This window comes from Nycticebus coucang, chromosome 7 (assembly GCF_027406575.1).
Source record: "Nycticebus coucang isolate mNycCou1 chromosome 7, mNycCou1.pri, whole genome shotgun sequence".
Taxonomy (NCBI): domain Eukaryota; kingdom Metazoa; phylum Chordata; class Mammalia; order Primates; family Lorisidae; genus Nycticebus; species Nycticebus coucang.
In genome coordinates this window covers 132,723,531-132,750,141 of record NC_069786.1, presented here as the reverse complement: position 1 = coordinate 132,750,141, position 26,611 = coordinate 132,723,531, and the positions used below count along the sequence as shown (strand labels likewise).

General features: G+C 44.7%; 1 protein-coding gene across 1 annotated transcript in view; it reads left to right on the top strand.

Annotated features, from left to right (window-relative positions):
• The window catches only part of ASB18 (ankyrin repeat and SOCS box containing 18), a 66,714-nt gene that overhangs the window by 14,015 nt on the left and 26,088 nt on the right, over positions 1–26,611 (top strand). The window contains exons 2-3 of the mRNA XM_053596993.1: positions 5,265–5,387; positions 8,376–8,643. Of these exons, the coding sequence (XP_053452968.1) occupies positions 5,265–5,387; positions 8,376–8,643 (391 nt within the window). The remainder of the gene's footprint in view (positions 1–5,264; positions 5,388–8,375; positions 8,644–26,611) is intronic.

Genomic DNA, 26,611 nt, shown 5'->3' with positions numbered 1-26,611 from the left:
GTGTGTTAGTTCTTTAGTTTGAGTTATTTAGCCAGATTGTCCTAAGGAAAGACTCATATTGTTTGCATCTTCCCCCAAAGGTTCCCATGAAACCTTCCTTTGCAGGTGGCCGGCCACATACTTGTTACCTACATCCCTCTTCATTTCAATGAGTAACCACGTCACAAAAGGAAATTCTTCAGTCCACCTGACTTATTCCTGTGACTCACAGAGCTCCAAGTGACCCCACTCCCTTTTCTAAATATTCCCAAACTGTCTTTCTCATAGAGATCTTACCCCAGACTAACGTCAAGTTCGTAAGCCTGAGAAATCCAGATTTTTTTCCAAATTGAAATCTACAACTCTAGTCTTCTGATCCTTCTGCTTTATCACAATTCCTCAAAGATTTTTGAACAATTGTTCAGCAACCTCATAGGCAAATTAACTCTTGAAAGAAGTTGAATGTTTCTATGGACTGAAGTTGCAGGGAGGATAAAACTAGAGTCCATGCATTGGCTTTGACTCAGCTGAGAAAGGTGAGGATGATAAAAAATGAGATAAAAATGTCCTAACTCAAGCAAAGTATGGGTGAGCTTCTAGAATTGCTGCAGGGAACAGGCAAGAAACAGCCTGCTCAAGAGCACAGGTAAGAAGACAGGGTTCTAACTAAGGGACACCATTCAGTTGGTGAAAAGGAAGGCTCAGGAAGCACATCTGTGAGGTTCTCTGGCCATTGCTTTTTCTTGTGTGACCCTTATAGGCAAGGGTATTATATTTTTTGCCTCTGAATCCCCAAATGATACAACACACCGTAAGACATAATAAAGATTATGTATATGTTTATCGAATGAATAAATTAATGAATGGGTTGGTTTTCAGGCTGTCGTTTTAATGCAGCAATCAACTATGTTGCTTTTCTCGTTCTTTTAATCAAAACAAAATAAAACAGAAGGACAGTTCTCTGCCATGCTCATGAAGTAATCTACAGTGCTATTTATGAACTCACGCTGTCTACCGTGAGCTATTTTTAAAGCCCTTACAGAAAGCCAAGTCTATTTCTTGACGACTACTCCCTACCTACTGAAATTGAGTCTGGATATTTAGGGAGCTGTTGACAAATAACACTTGGAAAGCTAAATTTAGTGTAGAGTGTGGTGTGGGGTGGCTGTCATCCTTGGACTTACCTTCAGTGTCCCACCCCCTTTAAAAATAACCCATGACAAATACATCAGGTACAAAATAAATTCTCCAGTTTAATATGAAATACAAGCTCAAGTTGGATTATATTATATCTGTGCATGAGCGAGTCCTTCAGAAATTCATCTAATTACAATCAGTCTGAGAAAAATAAGATGGCCAAATGGCTATGCTTGGAGAAATGAACTATCCAAAGAATGTAATATTGCCATTGAAAGAACAGAGTAGCCACAGAGTAACATAATGAAGGGGGCAGGCGTGGATGAGACTGAAGCTCATAATTTTATTCTGGCGTCCATCGGAGAAGGGAAATGGTCTCCATGGTGGTGATATATGTAAGTGCGTTTTATCTCCAGTGAGGGCTGCAAGTGCAGATACAAACGTGGTCTGTATCTTCTTTACTGCAGCATGTCCCACGGCTCCCCAGTGTCCTTGGCGCATAGTGGGGCCTTTTATAGTCTCTGCTGTTCTCATTGATGATGTTGACACTGCTTTTGCTACTGATATGGTCGAGGGAGATGAAACTTTAAAACACGTGAAATTGGGGCAGGGGTATTTGTTTTGCTTCTATTTTTTCTCTCTCTCTCTCTCTCTTTTTGAGACAGAGTCTGGCTCTGTTTCCTGGGCTAGTTTGCAGTGGACTCATCATAGCTGACTGCAACCTCAAACACCAAGGCTCAAGCAATACTCCTGTCTCAGCCACTCTAGTAGCTGGGACTAGAGGTGCCTGCCACAACCCCTGGCTAATTTTTATCTATCTATCTATCATCAAGACAGCTCACTATTGCCCAGGCTGGTCCTGAACTCCTTGCCTGAGCAACCCTCCCACCCTTGTTGCAGACTGGAGTTACAGGCATAGGTGTGTGTGCACAGACTGACCCAGGCCTGGAGTTCCCCTCAGGTGATAAAAGCCACATCTCTTCAGGGGTAGTAACTGGGCAGGGAGGTGTCTGGCTGCCCGATGCTTTCATGTGTGGGCTATGCCCTGAAAGTGGAAGGGCTCTCATTGGTGAGAGCCCTGGCTGAAGGTGGGGCTGAGCTGCTCATGACCTGAGCTGGCAGCTATGGGGGGCCATGGGTTCGCCTTGGTTGTGTTCGTCTGACGCTGGGGCTGAGGCTTAGTGCTGAGGCTGTGGAAGGACCTCTGGTCTAGGGATACATCCACAGTAAACTGCAAACACACGTACATCTAAGAAAGACAGAAGGTCGTCCTCTGCTGGGTTCCCCTTGGCTGCAGAAAATCTTGGTGAAGGGAGCAACCCAGAGGCCAAGGGACCCTTAGAAATAAAGAGGTAACGCAAAGAGCCTGCTGAGGCTCAATGCAACAGCTCTGGGAGCTCAGGGAGAGGAGGGAGCATTACCAAGAAGGCTAAGAGACGGATGGGGGTAAGCGGGGGCTACAGAAGCTCAGCTGTGACCAGGGATGTATTGCCCCAATGAACTCTAATCCATGATTTCACCTCTTTTCCCTGATGCTTCCGTGCTGTTTTTCGCAACACCACTTACTTGAAACGGATCGTGGTCCCTGCGACCCTGCCTCCCAGGGCCAGCATGTGGTTAGCCTCCCGGGCGCGTGCCACCGTCCTCCCCTTTGCCCATTCAGGCAAAGCCCTCAGACCCTTCTATTTGCCTCCCTCTAGTCGCTGGTTGTACAGTTGGGTTTTGTTTTTGATTTTGTCTTTTTGAGACAGAGTCTCACTCACCCAGGCCAGAATGCCATGGCCTCAGCCTAGCACACAGCAACCTCAAACGCCTGGGCTCTAGTGATCCTCTTGCCTCTGCCTCCCAGAGTGCTAGGATTATAGGTATGAGCCACCAGGCCCAGCCTGACATCATAGTTTTTATTTTAACTCATGTGCAGAGGATGAAGGACCCAGTAGCCACCCTCATTGGCCCATTCCAACTTTTTGGTAGGGAAAAACATGAAATTGCTCCCCAAAAAATGTGTGAGGAGGATTGTATATTACTTGTGTTACAAGAAAAAATCAGGTTACTGTTATATGGTAAAATAAAGCCCTAAACTGTAGTAAATAACTAGTCAGTTACTAATCAAGAACTGTTACCATTTTTTTTTAATTGTGACCTTTATAATCCTTAGCAAAGGATGCATATTTGGGGGTCAGTTCCCAGCTGCTGGAAGACACTCACAGGGCCCACAGCCCCAGGTGATGCCTCTGGGAACCCCTGCTCTGTCCCAGGGAGCCTCCTCCCCCAAGAACACTCATTGATCCTTGCAGCGTCCAGCTTCCCACACCCCACCCATCCCCACCCCCACCCCACCCCCGACATCCCCAGGGCCCCCACTACAGCCCTCAGAACACACATGCATCAACCTTGGGCACAGCCACAGAGGGGACAGAAAACAAAAAGACACTCTTCACCGCAAGAATAAGAAGCCTCCCTCATTTCAGGTAGCAATCACTTATTAATAAGAATCATTCAAAGAATTTGCTGTGCCTAAGTCTCTCAACTTCTAGACCAGGGGTCCTCAAACTGTGGCCCGCGGGCCACATGAAGCGGTGTGAATTGTATTTGTTCCCGTTTTCTTTCTTACTTCAAAAGAAGATTTGTGCAGTGTGCATAGGAATTTGTTCATAGTTGTTTTTTTTTAAACTATAGTCCGGCCCTCCAATGGTCTGAGGGACAGTGAACTGGCCCCCTGTTTAAAAAGTTTGAAGATGCCTGTTCTAGACCAAGGGTCACCTTCTTCTATAAAGGGCTTTGTGGGCCATGTACTCCCTGTCAGGACTGCTCAACTCAAAAGCAGCGGTAGACAACACGGAGCTGAATGAGCATGGCAGGTGGCAGAGTTCCAGGACACTATTTACAGACACTGAAATCCAAATTCATGTAACTATCGTGTGTTACAAAATGGTATTCTTCTTTTGTTTTTTTCCAACTATTTAAAAACGTAGAAACCATCCATAGCTCCCAACCCGTCTGAGAGCTGGGAGTGGAAGGCATCAACTAGCTGGAGCGGACAGACCCTTTCAGCTCTATCCTGAGAGCCGCTCCCACTAGCCTGGCTCCACCTTCCCTCAGGAGGGCAGCATAGAGCCCTCGCTGGAAAGTGCCTCCCAACACTGTTGGCCCAGTTCTGAGCAGGTCCTACCTGATGCAACTGGAATCAGGGCAGCACAGTGCAGCGGACAGAGGATGGGTTCTGAAGACAGACACACAAGAGTTCCGATCACAGCTCAGCCACTAACTGGCCAAGCGGCCGGGGCCATGTTGCCTTCTTCACGTGGTTGTGACTATTCACCAGGCGAAAGTATAATAAAGCACAGAAAGCATCTGCTGCTTTTTTTTTTTTGTAGAGACAGAGTCTCACTGTACCGCCCTCGGTAGAGTGCCGTGACGTCACACGGCTCACAGCAACCTCCAGCTCTTGGGCTTACGCGATTCTCTTGTCTCAGCCTCCGGAGCAGCTGGGACTAACATCTGCTGCTTCTTAAATGTTTGTTTCTTTCCTCTGGGTTTTTTTTCATTCCCAAATTCTAAACATAGCACATTTTTTTAAACCTAAGATATTAATTATTCGCTAAGTATTTTGGACACTAGCATCAGATTTATAAGTTAATCACTTAACCTACACAAGCAGGTGAACGCAATACTGTTTAAGGCTGAGGCATCTTCTGCCCAAACAGCAGGAGAAGAGACAAGAGTCCTTGACAATTCAGGACACATGCTGGTGTGGGCCCTCGAAGGGCAGAGAGCTGTTTGGTGTTATGCAGATGTGTCTGTCTCTGGCGTTAGCAAGCGAGCTTCCATGTAATCACAAGGGACTGAACACTGTTGTATCCCAATGGTCACATGATCTTGGCCGTATCAAGTAACCATTATCACATCAGAGCCCACAAGAGTTATAAATACGCTGGATGACAATTGAGTATGACAATAGAAATAGCTCACACTCCCTAAGACCATCTCTCCCATTCGGAAGAACTTTTCTGAAATCAACTGCATTGCAATGAAGAGGCAGCCAGAGCCAGTGAGAGGAAAACTTCAAATCTTTCCGAAGATGGAAAAAGAGCCTCAGCTCAGAGCAGGGTCTCCAGTGCTCGAGTACCACACTGCCTTGGTCACAGGAAACCTGGACCGTCTTAAGCCCCTCATGGGCCAATTCTTCCGGGATGCCAATGTAGTGTTCGAGATCAACAAGGATGAGATGGAATGGCAGGTGAAATCTTCAGCCACGTTTGGACTGTCAGGTACCCTTGTGCCTTTAAAGCTCAGTTATTTGCTTTTAAGGAGCTACTAGCACTCTCTTAGAATGTGTGGCTCCCGCATGTAGACTGGGCGCCTGGGCACTGTGTTAAATGCGTGTGAGGGAAAGACATCTGTGGATGTGCTTTGGTCTGCAGTAGTCGTAAGACGTAGCTTTTAGGTGATGGAACACAAGAAATCAAACTGGAAAGGCAAATGTTTGCTGGGAATGTCTGAGGATGCTGCGTGTGCGCCCATCTTTCTTTGGAAAGGAGCGCTGGTTTTGGCACTCATCTGCCTCTGCCTGGACTTGGCAGTCAGGGTGGTAGGAGCTGAGGAAGGAAGAGTCTTTCTACTGTGTCCGTACAAGGCCCTTCTATGAATCCGTGAGTGCACAGTCACAGTGGGGTGAGGGAGGATCAGAGGGATCTCAGCCGGTCCTCCTCCTGGAGTCCAGGTGAGCCTGAATACGGGGAAGGACAGAAAAAGGAATCAGGGGTCCTCCTGCCACGTATGTCCAAGTGGACATCTGCTGCCTGGTGATGGTCACTATGTGCTGGGCCTGCAGACAGAACCCGCTACTAAAGAGGCCTCCCACCCCCACCCGGGATGACAGGCACTTGCTGACCAGCAGGCCGCGCCAGGGCTTTCTTGGCTGACACTCTGCAGTAGGCACCCCACCTGCTGCAGGTTTGGCTGCAGCACATTTCCCACCAGGGCTCATGTGTCTGAATCTGCAGCAGCTCACCAGACCAGGAGGACTTGAGAACCTGAGGTTACTGGGCCAATGGCCAGCATCCCACGTCCCTGACTCTCAAGCTCTGGCAGACAAAGAAGGCGGAAGGCCGACTTCCAAGGAACTGACAGAGTTCTATTTACGCCTTGCTCAGGGAGAAGGGAATAAACCCAAAACACTGCCAGAGGGCTGAGCCGTTCCCAGCAATCAGCAAGGTAGCAGGGCTGTGGGGAGGGCGAGTGTCACTTCCAGCCTGAGCTGCACCTGTCCCAGAACAAAATGCCAACTGCGTGAATGCTCAATTAATGTTTGCTTTTTAATAATCATGTTCTCCCCAGCCTTGGACATAACTCACACATGCTCAAATGCAGCCATTTCAAACGGACATTGCCCCATCTTTTGTACATTGTCTAGATCCAAAGTTGGGCTCCTTTTTTCCTTCTTAATCTTCCCACCCCTGGGTTCTGCTGCTGTCCTGTGGCACACCCATATGACAAGAGTCAGAGTGTGCCCATGGGCAAGGGCTGTGAGCCAGTCCTGAGGACTGGGCAGCAGCATTGGCCCAAGGCCTCGTGCAGGCTGGGGAGAGGGAGGGCAGCACTCAGGGCTGCTGGGCTCTGTGCCCTTCCACCCCAGCCCAGCTACCCTGCAGCACATCCAGCACCAGCGACAACCAAACCCCATTTGAGAACCATCACCCCACATGCTCTGCCCTTTCCAATGTAAAGACTTCCTGGTGGCCAATTCCAGCTTCCCCAATGTGGGCCGAGGAGAAGGATCGGTCCGAGTGTGCCTTGCAGGTTCCCAGGGGTCAGCCCCTCGGTGCACAGTCCAAGAGAGCACTGGCATGGGAAGCTGGGGTTCTGCAGGTGTACCACAGGGAGGGAAGCCATGCTCCTCCTGGTGGCAGAAGTGGGACCAGGGGCTACAGTGACAGGAAGGTGTCACTTTCTGCTCCACTTGAAGGCCTGATGGAAGCTTGTCACCATCATCCAGGACCTGGAGACTGAGCCAGATGGCCACCCCTGGGCCTTCCTGTCAGTCTGTGGGAAGACTCGGGAAACCAGGGTGGTGGACAGAGCCAGTGGGGAGTCAAGGGCGCGGTTGGGGGTGTAGGATGCGCTGAGGAAGGCAGTAAGCAGACCACATCTTGGAAAATGAAGAGGATCAAAGCAGCAAGCGTGGGCCCCTGCAGGAATGTAGGTTACGGCTACCATTAAGGACTGCGTCCATCCTCCCCCTCTGAAACACACTGGTCTGCACAGGCCCCTGTCCCCAGGGCCTCTGGCCACCACCACTGTACACTACAGATGACAGGCTCCTGGTTCCCCCACTGCGTGTGCAACAAGCAAGCCCCAGGCTGGGCCACTGGGACTGGGAGCGGCTGGGACTCTGCACCATGTGTGGGTAGGTAATTAATCAATGGTCTTTCAAAATCGCTCAGCATGGGTTCCGGCAAGGAGGTGGCCTGTGAAAAGGGTCTCCTCCGCAGCTCATTACAGCCACGGGATCGATTCTTCCATCATTATCAGAAAGCCTTCCTGCCATGTGAAATCCTGCCCCTTGAAGTGTATTCACCAGGGACTGCTTCCCCATCTCCGCAAACGCTCCTGGCCGCTAACAACCTTCCACCGGCTTTTTGAAAGTGCCAAAGTTTTCAGAGAAGTAAAATGTACAGCACTTGCTCCATTCATCCCTCCAGAAAGAGCAACCCTATATACACACGCACACACACCACCCTAAAAAACGCACAGAAACAACCAGAACTGTGCTAAATGTGGACGCCACATCAAAGGGTGCTGCTAAAACTCAGCCACTTGCAAGAGAGAAACTTTCCCTGAGTCCTTTTCTTGAACAACCTTGGAGGTGTGGGGTCAGTTTGCTTTGTCTGTTGTCTCCTCACCGGCAAAAGGACTCAGCCAAGACCAGGCTGGGTTCTGGAAGAATCCACAACTCACTTTCCTCCCCTCGTTCAGAGCCCAGAAAAATGTGAATTCCTCACTTAAATTCCCGCACTCGCCTGGTTCCCCAGTCACCCCCATATTGGCAGACACTCTGGCTTCTCAGTAACCCCCGTTGCGTCTCCCGGGCTCGTGGGAGCCTTCTCAGTCTCTTCTTTCGATTTCTCGTCTCCAGCTGTCTCCGCAGCCGTGTCTGGGATTCCACACTCTCACACCGGCCCCTGCACGCGCCGGGCACCTGCTTCCCAGAGACCCAGCCGCTGTCCCCGCTCACGCTGTCCCTCCTTCGCCCCCAGGCCTCTGGACCCTGGAGTACAAGCGCGAGCTCACCACGCCCCTGTGCATCGCGGCGGCCCATGGCCACGCGGCCTGCGTGAGGCACCTGCTGGACCACGGCGCGGACCCCGACGCCAGTCCCGGTGGCCGCGGCGCCCTGCACGAGGCCTGCCTCGGGGCCCACACGGCCTGCGCCCGTCTGCTCCTGCGGCACCGCGCCGACCCCGACCTGCTCAGCGCCGACGGCCTGACGCCCCTGCACCTCTGCCGCTCGGTCGCCTCGCTCGGGTAAGCGCCACCCCCGACCCGCCACCCTCGCCGGACCCCACCCGGACGGCGGAACCCGTCTCGCCTCTGGGCCTGGCCCTTGACCCTTCCCAGGCCAGAACCGGCTTCCGTCCCTACCCCGGCCCCTGCGTCGGACCCAGATCCGGACCCCGACCTTAGACCCCGGCGGCCCAGCTCGGCGTCCCGGACCCTCCCCGGCCCGCGCCCCCGGCCCCCGCCGTAATTAGCGCCTGATTGCGACGCGAGGGGGGCGGCGCCACGCCGCGGTAATGAGCGCGCTGATCAGGGCGCGCCCCGCGCCGGGGAATGCTAAAAGGCCGCTGGCGGGGTTGCAGGCTGAAAAATTAGGGTTTTAATGATAATTTTATGCAGAATAATTGTCACAGTGTGACATAAATGGTCGGCTCCCAGGGCGGGGGCTTCCAGGCCTTTCGGAAGCGGAGCCGCGCGGCCCCTTCCGGACCCCGAGCGCCTGGGCCGCGTCGCTGCGCCGGAGAGCGGCCCCCCTGGCGGCCCCGGGTCACTGCGCAGGATTGGCGTTTGGGCTTCTCAGCTTGCACTGTGGCATCCTGACATTTCTTTTAATTAAAACGTTCCAGTCCCTGCTTGGCTGTAGAGGGCAGAGGTAGAGCTCTGGTGAGGATGAAATAAAATCACCCATGCAAAGTGGTTGGAACAACGTGGGCCTTTGCTGTTTTGCCACCAGCCTCTCCAGGTGGCTGGGTATCCCCTGCTCCGGGATGTGCGGGTGGGCAGAGGGGCTGGACTGTCCCAGTGACCCGGGTAGGGGCGCCATCTAAACAAGGCTACCCGAGTTCAGAAGGGTCGCTCAGAGAGACACACGGCCAGTTTCACACTTGAGAGAGACTGAAGGAAACAAGGTTCTAGCACTGTGTGTGTGTGTGTGTATACTTTTTTTTTTCTTGAGCGGCTTTGCCAGGGTGTAGTTGTCGTGGAACAAGCCGCACGTGTTTGAAGGGTAAGGGTTAGGACAGATCTGTACTCTAACGAACCCATCCCCTTGCTCCAGGGCGCACACGAGGCTCTCAGAGGGCGGGTTCCAGGGCCCCGCTGACACTTCCCTACACACCGCTTCCTGGTTCTCCAGCCCTGACACTGATCTGCTTTCTATCACTAGAGTTCAGTCCGAATTCTCTAGAATTTTAAATAAATGGAATACTGTCTTTAGTCTGCCTTCTTTCACTCAAGATGATTACCTGGAGATTCATCTACGTTGCTGTGTATATCCACAGTGCTTTGGATATTTGGCTTTTCCATTCCACTTTACTAAGAAGAATGTTTCAGCTCCATCCAGGTAAATAAAAAGATGTAAAGTCTCCATCCTTTTATGGCTGAATAGTACTCCATCGTGTATACATACCACACTTTGTTAATCTATTCATAACTTGATGGGCACTTGGGTAGCTTCCATGTCTTGGTGATTGTGAATTGAGCTGCAGTGAACATTCTGGTGCAAAGGTCTTTGTGGTAAAATGATTTTTGTTCTTCTCAGTGGATACCTAGCAATGGGATTGCAGGATCAAATGGAAGGTCTACTTTTAGTTCGTTGAGAATTCTCCGTACTTCTTTCCTTAGAGGTTGTATTAGTTTGCAGTACCAGCAGTGGTGCAAAAAGAGTTGCCTTCTGTCCACATCGACGCCAGCATCTGCAGCTTTGGGATTTTGTGATGTGGGCTATTCTCACTGGTGATATTGCAGAGTGGTTTTGATTTGCATTTCTCTGATGGGTAGGGACAACGAGCATTTTCTTTTTATGTGTCTGTTGTCAATTCGCCTGTCTTCTTCAGAGAAGTTTCTGTTCAAGTCTCTTGATTGCATCTTTGATGATGTGTCTGTCCTTTTTATTTTTTTGAAACAGAGTCTCATCTTGTGGCCTCACACAGCTCACAGCAACCTCAAACTCCTGGGCTTAAGCAATTCTCCTGCCTCAGCCTCCCAAGTAGCTGGAACTACAGGCACCCACCACAACGCCCGGCCAAAGTGTCTGTCTTTACCCATTTTTAAAATTGGGTCATTGGTTTTCTTATTAAGTTTAAGATTTCTTTATATATTCTAGCTAGCAAGTCCCTGGCCAGATGTGTGATTTATAAGTATTATCTTCCAGTCTTTACCTTATATCTTCTTCTCTTATCAGTGTCTTTTAGAGACAGGAGTTCTTAATTTTGATGCAGTTCAATTTATCAATATTTTTTCTTTTAGAGACTTTCTTGCGTTATATCTAAAAAATCTTTGCCTAACCCAAGATCACAAAGATACTCTCTTATGTTTTCCTCTAGAAAATGTTCAATTTTATATTTAAGTTGAATCCAGGGGATATAAAGAGGCAAGTGAGAAATGGCCTTACACCAACTCTTTACAATCTTCCCATCCAATCCAGGAGGATGACAAAGGTGTTCTGCTCAGACTTAGATTCAGCAGTTTTGCGTGTGTGGCCTGTATGGATATGTGCAAGGTCAGCCCCATGCCATGGCCGAGACCCCCCCTTATCTCTCTATTTTATGCCAGTCTGTCTTGAATACTGTAACATTGTAATAGATTTTGAAGTCAAGTAGTATAAGTTCTCAAATATTGTTCTTCTTTCTTAAGGTTGTTTTGGCTATTTTAGGTCCCTTGCATTTCCATATGAATTTTATTTTATTTACTTTTTTTTTTTTTGAGACAGTCTCACTTTGTCACCCTTGGTAGAGTGCTGTGACATCATAGCTCACAGCAACCTCAAACTCCTAGGCTTAAGCAATTCTCTTGCCTCCGCCTCCCAAGTAGCTGGGACTACAGGCGCCACCACAACACCCGGCTATTTTTAGAGATGTGGTCTCGCTCTGGCTCAGGCTGGTCTCAAACCTGTGAGCTCAAGCAATCCACCCACCTCAGTCTGCTAGATTTTTTTTTTTTTTGCAGTTTTTGGCCGGGGCTGGGTTTGAACCCACCGCCTCCAGCATATGGGGTCAGCGCCCTACTCCTTTGCGCCACAGGCGCCACCCCAGCCTGCTAGATTTTGATTTGGGTTGTTATCAATCTCTAGACTAATTTAGAGAAAATTAACATCATAAAAATATTGAGGTTGCCAACCCATGAACACAGCATACCCCTCCATTTATTTAAGACTACTTTAATTTCTCTCAGCTATGTTTTATAGTTTTTAGTGTATAGAGTTTGCACATATTTTGTAAGATGTATCCCTAATTGTTTCATATTTTTGTTATTGTAAATGGCATTTTTAAATTTCAATTTCTGCTACCATATAAAATTGATAATAATTTATTTCGTACATTTATCTTATATTCTGCAACCTTGCTAAACTAATTTTCTAGTAGCTTTTTCATAAATTCCATAGGCTTTCTATGTAGGCAATCACATCATCTCAAAATAAACACAGGCTTTATTTATTTATTTATTTACGTATTTATTTTGCAATCTGGGTGCTTTTTACGACTTGTTTTATTGTGCTGGCTAGAACCTCCAGTGCAATGTTAAGCAGTGAAAGCAATTTTTTTTTTTTTTTTTTTTGTAGAGACAGAGTCTCACTGTACTGCCCTCGGGTAGAGTGCCGTGGCGTCACACGGCTCACAGCAACCTCTTAACTCTTGGGCTTACGCGATTCTCTGCCTCAGCCTCCCGAGCAGCTGGGACTACAGGCGCCCGCCACAACGCCCAGCTATTTTTTGGTTGCAGTTTGGCCGGGGCTGGGTTTGAACCCGCCACCCTCGGCATATGGGGCCGGCGCCCTACTCACTGAGCCACAGGCGCCGCCCGAAAGCAATTTTTCTTATTCCTAATCTTAGAGGAAAATATTAACTCTTTCACCATTAAGTATGATATTAGATGTAGAATTTTTGTAGATTCCCCTTTTCAGAGTTACAGAGTCCCTTTCTCTTCCTAGTTTGCTGAGAGTTTGTATCAATGGATATTGAATTTTTTCAAATCCTTTTTATACTTACACAGAAATGATCATATGGTATATTTTTATGTTAATATTAATATAATGATTTACATTGATTGATTTTCAAATGTTCAACCAACCATGCATTCCTAGGATAAACCACACTTGGTTGTGAGATATTAGCCTTTTTTATATATTGTTGGTTTTGATTTGCTGAAAAAAAATAGTGTCTGCATCTATATTCATGAAAAATATTGATGTGTAGTTTTCTTGTAATGTCTTTGTCTGGTTTTGGCATCAGAGTAATTCTAGTCTCAAAAGTCATTTAGGAAGTGTTCCCTCCTGTTCTATTTTATGGAAGATTTTGTATGAAATTATTAACATTTCTTCCTTAAATGTTTGATAGAATTTATCAGTGAAGTTATTTGGGGTGTAGAGTTTTGTAAGAAGGTTGTTAACTATAAATTAAATTTCTTTCTTTCTTTTTTCTTTTTTTTTTAAGACAGAGTCTCACTCTGTTTCCCTAGGCTAAAGTACAGCGGTGTCAGTCCAGCTCACAGCAACCTCGAACTTCTGGGTTCAAGAAATCCTCCGGCCTCAGCCTCCTGAGTAGCTGGGACTATAGGTGCCCTGACTATGCCTGGCTCATTTTTCTGTTTTTAGTAGAGATGGGGTCTTGCCCTTGCTTGGCTCATCTCAAACTCCTGAGCTCAAGAAATCCTCCTACCTTGGCCTCTCAGAGTGCTGGGATTACAGGCATGAGCCACCACACCCAGCCTAAATTAAATTTCTTTATTAGAGACGAAGGTCTGACAATGAAGTTCATGAACTCGTCCTAGGAAAAGTGCTACATATCTCATTGTTGAATATCACTATGGTCACCTTCAAAGTATTCCTTGGGAAGCTAAGCACTAATGCCAATGTCTAGTCCACCTTTCAGAGCAATTTTGAAACTCTTTTTCTGGAATGGCCATCAGAGCTGTCCTTATATAAAGTCTGACAATTAAGTTTGCAAATTCATCCTAGAAAAAGTACTTTGAAGGGTAGACCAGGTGCTGGCATCAGTGCATAGCTTCCAAAGAGGAACACCTCGAAAGTGACCATAGTGATATTCAACAATGAGATAAGTAGCACTTTTTCCAGGATGAGATTGTGAGCTCAACTGTCCAACTCATATAGGGCTACTCAGGTTATTTCTTTCTTTTTCAGTAAACTTTAATAGTTTGCAACTATTTTTTTGTAGAGACAGAGTCTCACTGTACCACCCTGGGGTAGAGTGCCATGGCATCACACAGCTCACAGCAACCTCTAACTCTTGAGCTTACGCGATTCTCTTGCCTCAGCCTCCCGAGCAGCTGGGACTATGGGCGCCCACCACAACGCCCGGATATTTTTTTGTTGAGGTTTGGCCAGGGCTGGGTTTGAACCCACCACCCTCGGCATATGGGGCCAGCGCCCTACTCACTGAGCCACAGGCGCCGCCCCAATAGTTTGCAACTTTTAAGAGATATCTCTTTCAGCTAATCTGTTTAATTTATTGGCATAAAGCTTTTCTTTATTATCCTTTTAATAGATTTAGAATCTATAGTAATATCACTACTCTTCATTCTTGATACTGGAATTTGTGGGAGATTTCCTCCCAGTTTTGCTTGGAGGTTGATTCATTTTCTCTGTTGTTTTTCTGTTTTGTATTTCATGGATTTCCACTATCCTCCCTATTATTCTCCTTTCTTTGCTTACATGGGATTTCATTGGTTCTTCTTTTAGTTTTCTAAGGTAGAGAAGCAAATGTCATTGATTTAAGAGTGTTATTTTTTAGCGTAGACCTCTAATGCTGTCCATATCCCCCTGAACACTATTTCAGCTGAGTCCCGCATTTTAATATGTTGTATTTTTTTGCTTTCAATCAGTTTAAAATGCTTCCTAATTTTCCTTTTGATTTTTTTCTTTGAATTGTGGATTATATAGAGGTATGTTATGTAGTTTAAAAAATATTTGGGAATGTCCCAGGTATTCTTCTAGTATTGATTTCTAATTAAATTCCATTGTGATTATAGAACTTACTCTATATGACTTTACTTCTTTTAAATTTACTAAGACTTGTTTATGACCCAAAATATTCTATCTTAGTTAATGTTCCATGTTTACTAAAAAAGTATGTGCATTCTGTGATGGTTGGGTAAATGTGCCCCAGACATCAATTAAATCAGGTTGGTGGATCATGTTATTTGACTCCCACATCCCTACTGCCTTTCTTTAGCTTGTTTTACAGGTTGTTGAAAGAGTGGTACTAGATTATCTGACTATAATTGTGGATTTGTCTCTTTTTCCTTGTAGTTTTATCAGTTTTTATTTCAAGTATTTGGGTGCTCTATTATAAGGTACACAAATGTTTGGCATTGTTATGTCCTCTTGAAGAGTTGAACTCTTTATCACTGTGAAATGATAGTCTTTATCACTGGTAATATTCTTTGGTCTATATTCTACTTTGTCTGATACTGAAATAGCCAATCTGGTATCAATATGGCTTTGTTTTGATTAGTTTTAGCATAGTGTACCTTTTTCTATCGGCATTAGTTATCTATTGCTGTGTAACAAATTAGTGCAAATTTAGAGACTTAGAACAACACATGTCTTATCTCACAGTTCCTGTGAGTCAGAAGTTTGGGCATGGCTTAGCTAGGTCTTCTGCTCCTAGGTCTTTCCCAAGACTGCAGTCAAGGTTACAACAGGGCCTAGAGTCTCACTGAAAGGTCAACTGCGGAAGAATCTGCTGCCGAGCTCATATGATTATGGGCAGAATTCAATTCTTCCAAGATTATTGGACTGGAGATCTCAGTTCCTTGTTGACTACTGGTAGAAGGCCATCCTCAAGAGACTAGGAAGTTTATGAACAATAAAAATTTATTTCTCACTGTCTGGAAGCTAAGCGGTCCAAGATGAAGGTGCCAGCAGAACACATTGTCTGGTGAGAGCTTACTCTCTGCTTCCAAGATTTCATCTGTTGTGGTCCTCACCTGGCAGAAAGGGCAGACGAGATGAAAGGGACAAGCTGGCTCCCTGAAGCCAATTTATAAGGGCACTAATCCCATCAATGATGGTAGAGCACTTTACTGCCTCATCACTTCCTAAATTCCCCACTTTTTAATTCTATTGCATTGGGGATTAAGTTTCAACATAAATTTTGGAGAACACAATCATTCAATCCATAGCACTTGCCATGTGGGCCTCTAAGATGGCAGCGTGCATGGAAGTTACAATGTTTTGTAATCTATTCATGGAAATGACCTTTCATCACCTTTGCCATAGTTTCTTGGTCAGAAGCAAATCAAACTTCCCACCCACACTCAAAAGGAGAGGTTAAGAGCATGACTACCAGAAGGTGGGAATTATTGGGGGACAGTGCTAGAGGCTGCCCATCCCAATATCCTTTCGTATTTATGTCTTTATTTTTTAAGTGAATGTTTCATGGGTAGATTATAATTGGGTATTGCTTTTTTAATCCAATCCGACAGTCTCTGCCTTTTAATTTGGTATTTAGATAATTTATATTTAATGTGATTTTGTCATGCTTAGATTCAAAGTAAACATCTTGCTATTTTTTTTTCTGCTTGGATCATCTGTTATTTGTTCTCTTTATCTTCTTTTTCTTCCTTCTTCTATACTGAAAAATTTCTCATAATCCCATTTTATCTCCTTTTGGGGGGGCTTATTGGATATAACTTTTGTTGTGTTATTTTATTGCTACCTTTAGGGTTTGTAGCATACATCTTTAAAACAATCTATTTTCAGGTAATATTATACTATGTCATGTGTATTATAAAAACCATATAACAGTATATTTCTCCCCTCTTGGCTTTCATGCTATTGGTATCATACATTTTACTTCTGCATTTATGCCCCATAATGCATCATTATTATTCTTATTTAAACAATCAGTTATCTTTTAAATATATTGAAAAAATGAGAAAAAATTTGTATTTACTCATGTAGTTATTATTTCTAGTTCCCTTCATTCATTTGTGTCAATCCAAGAGTCCATCTGGTATCATTTTTCTTCCTGTTTAAAGGATTTTCTTTAATATTTTCTGTACTGCAGGTCTTCTGGTGATAAATGCTTTCAGTGTTTGTATGTTTGGAAAAGTCTTTATTCAACCTAAGTGTTTGAAAGATATTTTTGCTGGGTAGAGAATTTTGGGTTGACAGTTTGTCCCCATTCTCCTCCCCTTCGTCCTCTCCCTCCTCCTAATGTAAGCCTTTTTCTGGCTTTAAGATTTTCTCTTTTGCTGGTTTTAAGCAATGTGATAATGATGTACTTCAGTGTAGTTTTCTTTATGTTTCATATTCATGGGACTTATTGAGTATCTTGGATCTGTTTATACTTTTTAATACTGTTTATCAAAGTTTATACTTTTAATCAAATTTGGAAAAATTTTTGATGATTATTTCTTCACCTTCTTTTCTGTACAACCCCTTCTCTACATCAGGGACTCTAGCTGCATATCCATTACACCACTTAAGTTGTTCCACATTTCACTGGTGCTCTCTCTGTTCGATTTGTTCAGTTACTTTTTTTCTGTGATCTATTTATCTTTTCTTTTGAAATACCTGATCTGCCATTAACCCTATATACTGTATTTTTTATCTCAGACATTGTAGTTTTCAACTTTGGAAGTCCAATCTTGTCTTTTTTATAGCTTCCCTAATTCAATAGTTCAATCCTTTCTCTAGCTTATCAACCATGTGGAACACAGTTACAACAACTGTTTCAACATCCATTCCTCCTAATTCTGTCAGGGGTGCCATTTCTGAGTCAGATTTGACTGATTGTTTCTTTTTTTTTTTTTCATTGTGTGCTGGATATTTTCCCATTGCTGTGAATATTCTTGACTCCCCACCTGGGATGTAAAGTTACTTGAATATAGTTTGATCCTTTGGGGTCCTGCTTTTAAGATTTGTTAGTCAGAATTCAAGCAGTATTTAATCTAACATTATTTTTTTCCTCCTACTGAGACAACACTCTTCTTAGTACGCTACTCCATGCCTCATTGTTTATAAAGTTATTTTTTGTGGGTTTTTTCTTTTTTTAGACAGAGTCTCACTTTGTCACCCTCATTAGAGTGCCATGGTGGCGTCACAGCTCACAACTCAAACTCTTGGGCTAAAGCGATTCTCTTGCCTCAGCTTCCTGAGTAGCTGGGACTACAGGCGCCCACCACAACCGGCTTTTCATTGTTGCTGCTGCTGCTGTTTTAGCTGGCCAGGGCCAGGTTCAAACCTGCCACCCTTGGTACATGGGGCCGGCGCCCTACCCACTGAGCCACAGGCGCCGCCCTATTTACAAAGTTTTATCCTTTGCTTGCTGAGAACAGACACTATTCCCAGCACTGTGCATACTATGAGCAATGTTCTCCCTAATCCTTTCAGGTGATTCCTCCCACAGCCTTAACTAGCTTTCTCACATACATGTACTAATTAGAACCCAACTGAACACCCCAGGGGACCCTCTGCAAAGTTCTTTCTGTGTGAATTTCTTTGTACCCTGGTACTCTTCCCCACAAACCCCAGCTGCTTTGGCCTCCCTAGACTTCCAGCACCATCTCCTCAACTCAGAGAGTTCACCAGGCTCTGCCCGGGAGCCCAGAGACCCTTTGGGAGGTTGAGAAATTCAGTTTTGCCAATGATAGTGGGGAGTGAGTTCAGATTTTGTGACTCAGGGTTCCACACTGTTTTCATCCACAGCTGCAAGCATTCTTTACACAGGGAGGTTTTCTTTCTAATATTAATTCAATATGGGGTTAATTTCTACCTTGTTTTCACTTCCAATTTCTGTTCTCAACTCATTTTGCAGATGAATTTTCTTTTCTTTTCTTTTTGGCAATTTTAAATACAGCTTTATTTAAGATGTTGCATTCTCCACTCACAATACAGTGCTTTTAAAGTGCAATGTTATTTCCTTCCCCTGTGCACATGTTCCATATTCAAGTATCGAGAATGCCCAACAATTCACTATAGCAGCCCAACTTTAAATCTGCCACATAATTTGCTACACATTTGGATGCTTCAATATTTTACTGTGTGAAACAATGCTACATCTACACTTGGGTTGGCTTTATCAACCTTGTCAATGGTGGGACCAGAGAAAACACCACAGAAGGAGAAGCGCCACCACCAGGGAAGCCCCCTGGCATTCCTCCTGCACTCGGTACAACTTGGTAATGATGGGGTTGCAGACTTTCTACAGCTCCTTCTGCTGATGTTCAAATTCTTCCTTCTCTGCAGTCTGGTTCTTATCAACCCAGTTGATAATTTCATTACTCTTGTTAAGAATCTTTTGTTTGTCCTCATCATTGATCTTGCCTTGAAGTTTCTCATCTTCAACAGTTGCTTTCATGTTGAATGCATAGGACTCAACTGAGTTCTTGCCAAAACCTTGTCCCTCTGCTTCTGATCTTCAGCCTTGTACTTCTCAGCTTCCTAGACCATATGTTCAATGTCTTCCTTGCTCAAACGTCCCTTGTCATTAGTGATGGTAATCTTATTTTCTTTTCCTGCACTCTTATCCACCAGAGACATTGAAAATGCCATTGGCATCAATATCAAAAGTGACTTCAATCTGAGGAACACCACGGGGAGCAGAAGGTATGCCTGTAAGTTCAAACTTGCCAAGCAAATGTTATCCCTGGTCATGGCACGCTCACCTTCATAAACCTGGATGAGCACACCCGGCTGGTTGTCAGAGTAGGTAGTGAAGGTCTGTGTCTGCTTGGTAGGAATAGTAGTATTGTGCTTAATGAGCACAGTCATAACTCCACCAACAGTCTCAATACCCAGAGAAAGAGGAGTGACATCCAATGGTAGCAAATCTTGAACATTCTCAGATTTGTTACCAGATAGGATGGCTGCCTGGACAGCTGCACCATAAGCAACAGCCTCATCGGGGTTGATGCTCTTACTCAGTTCTTTTCCATTGAAGAAGTCTTGGAGAAGCTTTTGAATCTTGGGGAGATGGGTAGAACCACCAACCAGGACAATGTCATGAATCTGTGACTTGTCTAGTTTGGCATCTGGAAGGGCTTTCTCTACAGGGTCTAGGGTGCCACGGAACAGATCAGCATTCCATTCTTCAAATTGGGCATGGGTAATGGAGGGATAGAAGTCGATTCCTTCATAAAGGGAATCAATCTCAATACTGGCCTGGGTGCTGTAAGATAGAGTACGCTTAGCATGTTCGCAAACAGTACGGAGGCAACGGACAGCTCTTTTATTCTCACTGATGCCCTTCTTATGTTTGTGCTTAAACTCAGCTATAAATTGGTTGACCATTCAGTTGTCAAAGTCTTCACCCAAGTGAGTATCTCCAGCTGTAGATTTGACCTCAAAGATTCCATTCTCAATAGTGAGGACTGACACCTCAAAAGTGCCACCTCCAAGGTCAAAGATCAGCACATTTCTTTCAGCTCCAACCTTTTCATCTAAGCCATAAGCAATGGCAGCAGCAGTTGGCTTGTTTATAATCCTAAGAACATTGAGACCAGCAATAGTTCCATCATCTTTGGTAGCCTGACCCTGAGAATCATTGAAGTAAGCTGGTACTGTGACCACAGCATTGGTAACAGCCTTTCCAAGACAGGCTTCTGCAATTTCCTTCATCTTTGTCAGAACCAAGGATGACACCTCCTCTGGATAGAAACTTTTTGTCTCTCCTTTGCATTCTATGGACCTTGGGCTTGCCTCCATCATTCACCACCACATAGGGCCAATGTTTCATATCAGACTAGACAACAGCATCATCAAACCTGTGTCCAATCAGATGCTTGGCATCAAAAACTGTGTGGGGTTCATTGCAACTTGATTTTTTGCAGCATCGCCAATTGTTCAGTGTCAGTAAAGGCAACATAACTTGGAGTGGTTTGGTTTACCTGATCATTGGAAATTATCTCTACTTTTCCATACTGGAAGACACCCACACAAGAGTAGGTGATGCCAGGGGCGGCGCCTGTGGCTCAGTCGGTAAGGCGCCGGCCCCATATACCGAGGGTGGCGGGTTCAAACCCGGCCCCGGCCCTGGCCAAACTGCAACCAAAAAATAACCGGGCGTTGTGGCGGGTGTCTGTAGTCCCAGCTACTCGGGAGGCTGAGGCAAGAGAATCGCTCAAGCCCAGGAGTTGGAGGTTGCTGTGAGCTGTGTGAGGCCACTGCACTCTACTGAGGGCCATAAAGTGAGACTCTGTCTCTACAAAAAAAAAAAAAAAAAAAAGAGTAGGTGATGCCAAGACCAATACCAACCGCAGGTCCCTTAGACATTGTTGTTTACTCGTAGAGCCGGCTCAGATTACAAAGGACACACAGAAGAGCCAGGACTACCACTACATTCAGTGAGATCTGCAGATGAATTTTCTGAGGTGTACAAAGATGTTGTCTTGTGGCAAAATTATAGAAATTCCATCTGTTTTTAACATGCACAGCTCCAAGTTCAATCAATAATGACTCCATTAAAGCATTAAATCAGCAGCTATTGAATCTTCTGAGTGCTAAGGCTGTGCTGCACTAGACAGAGTCCCTGCCCTCAAAGGGTTGTGGTTTCAGGGCAGAAGTTATAGCAGTGTGCTGAACACCAAGCCAGAAATATGTAGGATAGACTCTGTGTATGGTTTGAGAGTGAGGGCTAGTGGATTTCTACCGAAAAATTTCTAAGATAGACACATCAGCTAACAGACGTAAGCCAAACAAATCAGTTGCAAAAGTCTTTCTATATACTAATACAGCAAGCAAAATTATTAATCTATTGTAAAATTGACTGCATTCAATTTTGATCATATGCTTATACCATACATAATATATCTCTGCAAATTTTACCACACCGAAGCCCGAGTTGAATCCCAGTTCTAACACTTACTAGCTCTTGAGCACTGGGCAAATTATTTAATTTTTGTGTGTCTCAGTGTTCCTGTTTGTAAAATAGGGCTAATACCTGAGCCTACTACATAAGATAGTTAGGAAGTTAAATGAATTAATACACGTTAAATGCCTACAAGAGCACCTAGCATATGGTAAGCATTATGTAGGTGCTGACTGCAATTGCTGGGGCCTTGTCTATAATCATTGTGTTTGTTTTATTGGAACCAAAACAATATTTCACTATTTCAAGTTAATTTGGGGGTTTCTTTTCTTTGTCAGCATATTTGTTGATCATCTACAATTTATATGACCTGCTATGATGTTCTTAGCACAACTCCCAATTATAACATGTTCCTATGGAAAACATAACCCATTTGATGATATTCCATTTCTAGGTATACACCTACCCCCACCCACAAAAAAAGCACACCTGTGTTTAGTTTTCTCTTGTTCAAAATTAAGTTGTCTACATGCAACATGGTATTCTGGGGTTGGATCATAGAAAAAAACATGAACATTGATAGGGAAGTTGCTGAAGTCCAAATAAAGTCTTCCACTGAGTTAACAGTCTTGTAATAATGTTAAATTCTTAATTTTGACATGTGATTCATAATAAGATGTTAACTTTAGAGGAAGCTGGTTGAAGGGCGTTTAAGAACTCTGTACTATCTTTGCACCTCTTCTGAAAACATAAAATAATTTTAAAAATAAAAAGCATTCTAAAAATCAAGTTTGCCTCATACCTTGGGCCCCAAACTCCTACATTATAGTATTTTTTAAATATTGCTTTTTGCTAAGAAATGAGAATGCAGCACCTCCTTGGAACACAAAATAAACACAAAATATGGTGGACCCTGACAATAACCCTTAGGATACACCAACAAGCTTCCATTGGGGCGTGATAAGGAGCTGAGCCCACATGCTAACCGTCAGAGCTACTCAGCTTATAGGATGTACACGAGACACCAGTTTCCCAGCTTCAGCTGATTTTTCAGAACTCATACAGATCTGGGACATTGTTTAATAAGGACTTTAAAAATGTATTTGTATTAAAGTGGAGATTTTCAAAATCTCTTCTGCCTTCCTCTTCCTGCACCTCTTTCCTCTTTTTTGTCTCATTTTCTTTCTTTGTGCCTCTCTATGTGAGTCTTTCCCTTTGGCTGTTTAACTTGACAGTCTTGACTTATTTAAATCCTGGTGATGGGGGAAAAGTTTAAGGTAACTGATGAATAAACCAGAAGTTCAGGCAGAACTATGTAACAGCTGACTTAGAACCCCTTCACCGTCAATGATTAGAATGGAAAATGCTGGCAGACCCCATTGAACACCTCTACAATAACACAGCCAACTACCTTGAAGGATAAAAAGTTAATAGATGTCAGAAAGGGCTTGAGGTTCCGACCATGGCTTTTCAGCTCCAAAGAGTCCCCCTAAAGTTAGACTCTGAGGAGGTCTGGCTTCAGGTAGTATAAACATTATCACTTTGACAAGAAAGAGCCACTTTCTCCAGAATCTTTTTATTCATAGTAGATTTTAGGTCATCCTTAATTTTTTTACCTTACAGTAGAGAGGGGGTCGTTGACCTACATACAGAGATATTTCATTTTCCTACTCTTGATGACAATGGTCTCCACACCTAGGGACCCCGCTCTGCTCCAGCCCCTTTTAGTTGGCAATTCACCATGGGCACAGCACTTGAAAACCTTTGAGTCTCTGAGTTCCTGGGATTAAAAAAAAAATTATCTGTGCTTCCTTCCAACCAGCAAGCTTCAGAATTCAGAATTCAACACACAAAAAGAGATATCAGAGCTTTAATCTAGGAGCTTTTTGAAGAGATTTTCCCAAAAAGAAAAGTTCCAGTAAAGTTACTGTGTTCGCATTAGCAGCCTGCATGCCAGCCTCGCCCTATTTATTATCAGATCCCTCTCCTTGGCCCTTTTTTTTATTCTGAGATAATTAAAATGAAAAAAGAATTTATCGAGGCCCAATTCTTTTTCTTGTCTTTAGCCGTCTTGATTTAAACAAAAGTGAGGATGACTTAGTATCTCTGTGAAACATATTAAGAAAAAGCATGCAGGTTTACTTTTTGTCCCAATTGTGTCTATTTGACTTAAAAAATAATTCATAAGCTGATTACGGAGGGTGGGGGGGCAGGAGGCACCCAACAGTCTCCATCTAATAATAGGAGATGGCTTACCTGCCTAAGGTGCTAAGTTCCCAAGCATCAATACATAATCCAGAAAACAGTCCACTCCCCCCACATTCCAGATGAGCAACTGACTCTTCGTTCAAGCAGAGAGAAGAAAATCATGGTCTTTTTCAATAGGAGTTTAAGGCATCGTAAGGAATATTGAAGAATAAGGTGTCAGACAGGGCAGGCCCCTATTGTATGACTAAATATTTATGTAATTTCCTGCACTCCTGAGCATTTCCAAATATCTTATTTCCTACAGTCTTCCCAGGCCTACACGGCCTGGTCATTTTCAGTCTACAGATTAGAAAACTGAGCTCAGAGAGGACCAATGTTTTACCAATAAAGTGGCACACAGTGGAAATTGGCAAAGCCAGGACTTAAAAAGCCAAGTGTCATGAGGAACTGCCTCTCCTTTGTTAACCAAATTTTTCTCCCCAAATCTGTCTATAATCAGGAAGTAGCTCCACTGATCTCTAACCACCTCCTTTTAAATGTGTTTTATTAGAGGTCTAGCCCCCTTCCCAACAGATTCCTCAACTGTCTGATCACTTACCAAGTCCTGTTTTAAAGCCAAAAAGCCAGTCCAGGCCAAATGAGAACTTTATCCTCTGGGCAAAAGCCTTGACCCCACATTTCATGAAAGATATGCAAATGCCAAATAAGCAAATGAAAAGTTGGTCAACATCATTAGTCACCAAGGAACGGCAAATTAAACACGATGAAATGGTCATCATCTCACACTCATTAGAATGGCTCAAAATAACAAAAACTGACAACATCAAATGTTGGCAAAGTGGTGGAGCAACCTGAACTCCCAAACATTGCTGTCGGGCGTATGAAATGCTATTATCTCTATGAAAAACTGGCAATTTCTTCTAAATTTAAATATATACCTAGTGGCAATTCTACTGCTAGGTATCTACATAAGAAAGATGGAAAATATGTCTAAAAGAAAATTTATGCAAAAAGTTTGTGCCAGCTTTATTCATAATAGTCGACAAATGGATACACCCAGATGTCCATAAATATCAATAGGAAAATGGATGTAAAATGTGGTATATCCATACAACTGAACATAACTCAGCAATAAGAAGAGAATGCGTTGCCCTATACATGCAACAACATGGATGGACATTAGAACTTTATGTTGAATGAATGAAGCCAGACACACACAAAAAAATAGGGGATTTCAGAAAAGGCAAAACTAACCCATGGTGAGAAAAATCAGAACAGTGGTTGCCTGTGGGGGTGATGATTCACTGGTAGTAAACACAAGATAAATTCATGGTGAGAGCTACATCTTCAGTGAGGTGTTGGTTACACAGTTATATCCCTTTGTCAAAATGTATTCATTTGTACTCTTAAGACCCACACTTTTCTTTGTATGTAAATTTTACCTCAAAAATACATACATACAGGCCAGGCAAGATGGCTCACACCTGCAATCCCAGCACTTTCGGAGGCCAAGGTGGGTGGATCGCTTGAGCTCAGGAATTCAAGACTAGCCTGAGCAAAAAAAAAAAAAAAGCAAGACCCCCATCTCTACTAAAAATAGAAAAAGTAAGGCAAGCGCATGACATGAGCCCAAGAGCTGGAAGTTGCTGTGAGCTATGACACCACAGCTCTCTGCCCAGGGCAACAGCTTGAGACTCTGTTTCAAAAAAAAAAAAAAAAATACATACATAAAACTTTGCTCCCATCCAATTCAAAGCTCTCTCCGACCCACCCTACCCCTAGCTCAGGAAGAGGGCAGAGTCTTTCCTTTCCTTTCCCTCCTTTTTCTCCCCCTCACTCTGCTGCTTCTGGGTCTCTCTCTTCATCCAGTGTACTGGGCCCAGGGAGGAGAGAAAGGGAAGAAAAGTTGCCTGTTTCTCACACCAGTGAAGCTCCAGGGTCTCAGATGCCTCTCAGTGGGATGTGGGGCAAACGGTGGACCTACTTGTGATCTTTTTACTAAATCATTTCTCAGTTTGCCAAAGTGCAGAGTTCCATTTGCCACTGGGAGAATTTGCCAGAATTATCATTTCTTCTGCAATCATACGAAACTTCAGAAAACCATAAGATGGTTTCCCCAAGGGAAATAGGGATGATAGTCATGGCCAACCAGTTTCTCCGTCAGTCTCCCCGCCACCCGGCAGGATGTGTCCCTTCACATCAGACATTTCAGTTATAAACGTCTATGCTGGGTAGTTTCAAAGCTCCCATCCTGGAGGAAAGGCAGAGAGGAGCACAGCATGAAAGGAGGCAGATTGCAGGTCCCCAAGAGAGAGCCTCACAGAAGGTCCAGGGAAATAAAGTGGAACTGCTCCTCCATCAAAGTCTCAGGGCTGTGGCTCCCTGGCCTTCATTCGGAGCCAGCTGGGGAATCCATACACAGGAGGGAACCTTCTTGCAACAGCATCATTAGAACACACAGCTCCATTTTTCTCCCCAGTCTTTCCCCTGGCCCCTGCCGTCTGTCAGAAGGGATCCCGGCAGCAGGCGTGTGAGCAGAATGGTAAAGGGCATGTCAGCATCGTCCAAGGACTCAGGCGACCTCCAGGGAGAGCAGTTGCTGCTCAGAGGAGGGATGCTGAGCGTCCCCAGCAACATGCGTGCAAAGCGACGTCCTTTCCTCCCACACACACACAAACGAGGTGGTGTCTGAATCTTGAAATGAGGCTTCTCTTTTGCAGTTCCTTGTAGTTGTCGTGACGTTACTTGTACAGTATCATTTTCTGGTGGTTGTTGAATTATTGCGTTATGCCATGCAGTGGTGGCTGGAGACCCCAGCAGGATGTGCTGACAAGCCCCCGTCATCCTCCTGGTCTCCACCCTCTCCACCACTGCTTCCACCTCGAAGACTAAGTCCTCACCACAACCCAGGGAGAATGGACTCCACCTCCCAGGGCAGCTGGGAGGACTGGGCAGAGAGGGTTACGGTGCCTCCCCATTACAGGAGGTCCACGGGCAGGCCGACCATGCACCTGTCC